At 39.8% G+C, this 6000-nt stretch overlaps 1 protein-coding gene across 1 annotated transcript in view; it reads right to left on the reverse strand.

Moving 5' to 3' along the window:
• Positions 1 to 6000, reverse strand: part of zmynd10 (zinc finger, MYND-type containing 10) — a 51363-nt gene extending 45363 nt beyond the window's left edge. The window contains exons 1-3 of the mRNA XM_043708551.1: positions 5892 to 6000; positions 4171 to 4287; positions 2296 to 2349 (exon numbers count right to left, since the gene is read on the reverse strand). Of these exons, the coding sequence (XP_043564486.1) occupies positions 2296 to 2349; positions 4171 to 4287; positions 5892 to 5963 (243 nt within the window). The 5' untranslated portion in view covers positions 5964 to 6000. The remainder of the gene's footprint in view (positions 1 to 2295; positions 2350 to 4170; positions 4288 to 5891) is intronic.

Consider the following 6000-nt stretch of genomic DNA (forward strand, 5'->3'; position numbering starts at 1 on the left):
ACAAAGTCTCTAGCCTTCTCTGATGTGTCAGAGATGTACAGATCCACTAAGGTGATCCGAAGTACCACCAGATACCTCAGAAAATACTGGATCCTGAGCTCCTTCAGTCTTTTCTTGATGCCATCATTAAACCTTTTTTTCTGGATCACTGCCACTGAGAAGTCCTGGAAGAACATAATCCCTCATAAATTAGGGATTCTGGAAGCTTTGATGATTCTCTCCTTATCTCTGTAGAGATGAAACTGCACCAAAATAGGACGAGGACGTTGGTCCAGATCTGACCTGCATGCCATGACCCGGTGAGCCCTCTCAATCTTCAAGCTTCTCATTCCAGCCTCCAAGTTAAGGAATTTTGGCAACCAGTCTTCAATGAATTCCACTGGTTGCTCACCTTCCTCACCCTCTGGCAGATCGACGATCCGAATGTTTTTTCGCCTGCCCCTGTTCTCGAAGTCATCAACTTGGTCAAGCAAATTACAGACCTGTGTCTCCAGGGCCTGGATCCTATCCTTGGAGGAACCGGTATCAGCTCCCACCACTGTGACTCTGCGTTCTACCTCATCCTTCTTTTTCTCAAGGTCTCCCAGCTGCTGTTCATGCTTCTGCAGCTTTATAGAGATTGGGGCCAGCTTGACCCCTACATGCTTCCAACATCTCACGAGATTTCACGAGCTCCGTTAACATGACCTGGTAGAAAATACAGCCAGAGGATCCTGCATGCTGAGCCGCTGGCCCAGCCTCAGACGTACCTGCTCCCTTCTTCGGCATCCTTGGAAGGCGAAAACTGAGGTAAGTTGTTTCCTGGGACTCCACGACATTTCCAGAGTCCCAGGATATTGTGTGATCTGGGTAGGGTGGGTTAGGACTTCATCCCGCTTGCAATGTGGAGTGGAGCTCTTCAATGCGATTTTTCTAGATCACTGCCATCTTGGATCCCCTGATACTTGCTCTTAAGCGTCCAAGACAATGAAATGATTGGACTTCAGGGATCACAGAAAAATATTTGTATTTTCACAAGAGTGCGATTAGTAACAGTGAGGTAGTAGGATCAGGAATTGTGTAAGAGTTCTCTTCCTTCTTCATACTACACAGTGCAGAACAAAGAATCAGGTTGTCTATGAGAACTGCAAAGGTTAATTGATTTGGAAATTATGCAAAACAATGAGTAATTCGTTCAGATATATTTTGAATTGTTTTCTAGGGCCATAGTTAGCATTTGGAACTGAGATGATGACTCTGTGCAGTAAACCCAAGTAAACATATAAGACTCTGAGGAGAATAAAACAAAGAAGAGTCACAGGACTTGAAATGTTAACTTTTTTTTGCCAGACCTGCTGAGTTTCTCGAGCAACTTCTAATTTTGTTTAAGATTCTAAGAGGGCTTGACAGAATAGGTGTTGAGATGTTTCCATTAGTGGGAGAAACATGAATCTCCGGTAGGAACATAATTAGAAAATAAGGGGAAGACCTATTTAAAATGGAGATGCAAAAGAATTTCTTCTCCCAGAAGGCAGTGATTATCTGTAATTCTCTATGCCAAAGTTGTGAAAGTTGGATCACAAAGTATTTAAAAGAGGAGCTAGATACATTTTGGATACGTTAAAGGAGTTAAAGGCTATGAAGAGCTGGCACAAATGAGAGTGAGGCCTGAGGCAGATCCGCTATGATGTTACTGAATAGCAGGGCAAGGTTGAATGGCCAAATGGCTGAATCCTGCTCGTGTTTCTTATGTTGTTATGCTTTTTGCATTGTGTTTTGGTTGATGGTAACTCATACCATTGTTTACAGAGACTGATAAAACATTACACTGGTTAAAGTGGTTCCTGCCAGCAGTGCAAAATAGATAGTATATTTCATTGGCAGCCAGTTTTTCATCACATCCAATTTTCTTTTTGTTTTGAAGTTTACAGAATGTTATTTCAAAGTCTTCTTAGAGACTCATTTCTTAGACTCACTGTTGCTTTTACTTAGGTTGAAGTTATAATGCTTGGTAATATTTTCAAAATAAATGGAAAATTAAAACTGGAATAGTGAAAAATTAAGCGCTGATCACTGTGAGCCCACTTCACGGAGCTGGCACAGACTCATTTTATCTCTATCAGTACTCCTGCATTTCTCAAATCCATTAAGTGCATTTTTCGAAAACCAACATTATATTGACATTCAGACTTTGATGACCTTTAAAGTAAAAGAATGATGAGTATTTTTGTGAGAAAAATGAACAATTGAACACTCAAGATTATTAAAATTTGTTATTGGAACAGTTAGTTCAATTAAAATGTTTAATATACTCACCTTATGGTAAAGAATAGTTTCTAGGAGGTTAATGATGGTTGCTTCATGATGAATCTACATAACAAATAGGGTAAAGAAATTAAGAGATAGAGAGCTAACAAGAATATTCTGTCAGTGAGAAGTATTACATGATATTGAAACCATTCTCTCTATGAAGAATTGAATACATTAATAGCTCAAACATTGACAAATGACATCTGAGAAGTTGTCTGTGCTGTGTATAAACGTCAACACATCAAGACCCAAAACACTGCAATCACCATGTTGTAATGGTTGAAAGTCAGTTTCCATTCACACAATGCACACTAAATAGCAACATCTAACTCTTTGGTTCATGAGTGGAAAGCTGAATTGCACTGGCTTCACAACTTCTGGGGTTTTATTACAAAGTTCAAATGACAGACTATGTAATGGATATTTATATTGGAGGAAAACTTATTGTTAAAGTAGCTTAAGTCAGTCAAGGCTATGGCTAAAATTAGGTTTCCAATATCAGTGACCATTTTCTTTTGTGTTCGGTATGACTGCAGCCATTAGTGCACTGCTCTACCATCCACCCACAATCATTTCAAATTTACTCAGTCCCCTTGGTGCCAGAGTATGATTACTGATTATCTTTAATAATAAAATTGTATCTCACCTACTTTGCATAGTGGCATTTCACATGATGTATTAAACAGCAAAAGTATAATAAATTTGTTTTGATATAGAAAAAATAATTACATAGAAAGAAGCCATTCTTCCAATCATGCCTCTGCCAGCCTAGAAAGAACTATTCAACTCAATCCTACTTTAGAGTTCTTGGTTTGTTCCCTACAACACTTCAAGTGTATGCTCACATTTTATATTTAAAGTCTCTACTCCCCATTCAGTTGTTTTTCAGACCTTTGTCACCCTTTGGATGAAATAAATTCTCAACCCCTCTTTATTCTTGTAGTGATTTACATAGGATTTCCTGATTGGGGCTGTTAATCTGATCCAATGAGGGAGCCCTGGCTGACTGATAAGGAGTGTCAGACATCCTGTTCATTCAGAGCTGGCCTCGAGGGAGCTGGATCAATGTCAAGGACTATCCATGTGTAAATAAAGGGTGACCTTGTGGAGTTATTTTAATCCTAGGCCAATTAATTTAAATCTATATTCCCAAGACCTTGCTGCTAACCAAAATCATAGGGCCTTATTGTTCAAACTATCTAGTTACAAATTAATTTTAAACCTCAATTAAATGTCCTCTCAGCCTCCTGTGTTCCCAAGAAAATATTCTTAGGCTTATATACTCTTTCTTCATAGCTGTTATTCTCCATATCTGGCAATATCCTGGTAAATTCTGGTTAGTGTAGGGGGATGAGCTGAGAATAGTCCACAGGTTGGTGCAACATTGAGGGCCGAAGGGCCTGTTCTGTGCTGTATTGTTCTATGTTCTATGTTCTAAAGTTTTGTTCGCTCTTTAATGCAATCATATCCTTTATAGTAAGTTTATACAGTTTTAGCACAATTTCCTTGCTCTTATATCCTGCACCTCGTGGAGTAAGAGAATGTCTTACACCCCTCCCCTGCTGTCAGTCAAATGTGGAGTTCTACAACTGTCATTGAGTCATCAGATAGACTTTATCCTTCAGACATTCAGGATCCTGTCACTATTAATGCATAGTTAGAAATGAGGTCTTAGGTCTTATGTGATGAAGAGTTACATCATCCATGGAAGAACTTCATCCTTCTCCCTTTAATTGTTTTACTCAAATGAAATATACTAGTGTTTGGTATACTGCCAAATTTTCTGACAGCAGTTTTGGATAGTTAGTTCTAAATTAACACTGGCAGAATTCAATTAATTGACTCCGATTGTGAAGACATTCAGTGGACTCTTTCACTCACCACAATATATATGGGGAAAGTGCCCTTTGGGTTGAAATCCTGGAGCTGACACAATATAGGAAACACTTTTTGTTTCCAGACCTCTACAGCAAGGAGTTCATGAATCAGTGTGGGGACCTGCAATGAAATCAATATATAAATGACAGCTATAAAATCTCATAGCAACACAAATCAATGGAAGGATTAGGCAGCAAGAAGGCTTTGTATCAAAGAGGCTATCCAACAGGTCAGCAACCTGGAATTTTAATATGGGATCAGGCCTTTTTCCTTGATACTGGTTAGTTTAATCCTCTCTATTTTCAGCACTGATAAGAAAGCTTGAGCTTATAAAACATTCACTGCTCATGATATTTACGATTTTAGTCCCTGAAGTACCCTCAATGTAGATGACAGCAAGAGTCAGTGTCAATCCAGGATTGAGCAAACCAGCATTGTTTTGGAAAGAAGGAGCAACACATGACAGAATGGATCAGACTGGGGCATTTGCAAATCAGCTGGCCATTAATCCTGATCTCTTTCAATCTAGATGCCTGCATAAGCATTTCTCTGTGGAACCATTACTTACTCCAAACATTTCCTGAGTTACCTGTGCTGCATTAGTTTGATGGGGAACTGTGGGCTGAATCTTCTGACCCCTTTATGGGCAGGAATGGAGGTACAAATGTATTTTTGAGACTGTCTCAATTTAAAAGCATGATCCCTACACTGGCAATAAGCATCAGGATGAGGGGAAGGCAGGGCAGGATTGTTGCAATCCTCCGCATGGATATTGATTAAACTTGTTAAAAACCTTATTTCGAAAGGCTGAGAATGGTATATTTAAAAGGGTATATGTGATTCAGAAGCTGACGGTTTCTAAACATGCAAGGGGAGACTACATAGTAGAGGACAGTCAGTCAAGGCTGCTCCAAGGCATCATTCAGCCTCACAAGAGGGCAAACAGAATTTGGAAACTTGGTAAAGAGATGCCTCTCATGCTGCACAAATGGCACAGAGACAGGCAAAATGAAGTTGGCAGCCTTTGGCATCACATGAGCAGAAAGGCAAGCATAGGGCTGCCAAGGACAACTGGGCTGTCAGTCACTCAAAAGGTAATCCTGCCCTGCCCTCAATGTCAGACTTTGGGCTTAATGGCAATGAGTGCAATACCCTCCACAGAAAAGGAAGTTCCTTGGGTCAGATGGTACATGAGGGAAAGGAGGAACAGGAAGCAGAGGAGACCATGCCTTCATCACAGGATTTAAAGACAGAGTTACTTGGAGATGATCAAGAAACAGCTTCACAAGAGATCACAACTCTTCAGGTAGAAGGTATTCACATCCAACACCCACTGTGCATAGATGGATCCTAGGGACAAGGCAGAACCCTAAAGACTTGGTTACTGACTCCTTTATGGGAGATCTAGACACTGACAATACAACCAGCTTAACACTCAATAGGAAAACTGCAGGAACTTCTGTTTCTGTGTAGTTAAGGCCAGATATCTGAAATTGTTGGAAAGACAGTAAAAGCCCATCAACATCTAAAACAAGAATGGAAAGATTTAGTTTTCAGATGCAAATTGTCTAATAACCTGCATGCATACGAGTCCATGGAAAAGATATAAAGCTGCACATGACAATGGAATTTAAAAGGAATCATTGGTGCACAGCTTTGTCAGAATTTGATGGATAGTCAGACATGCAAAATATTACTTGTGTTTTTTGCTTAACAAACTCTACCTTCCCATGAGAATAAATAGTTTCCTTGACAAATTCGTCCTGGTCAGCAGTGGCACTGATGATGGCCTGCATATTCAGTTTCTCGATGTATTCATGCTGTCTGAACCAT

Source organism: Chiloscyllium plagiosum, chromosome 18, assembly GCF_004010195.1.
Source record: "Chiloscyllium plagiosum isolate BGI_BamShark_2017 chromosome 18, ASM401019v2, whole genome shotgun sequence".
NCBI classification, from domain to species: Eukaryota; Metazoa; Chordata; class Chondrichthyes; order Orectolobiformes; family Hemiscylliidae; genus Chiloscyllium; species Chiloscyllium plagiosum.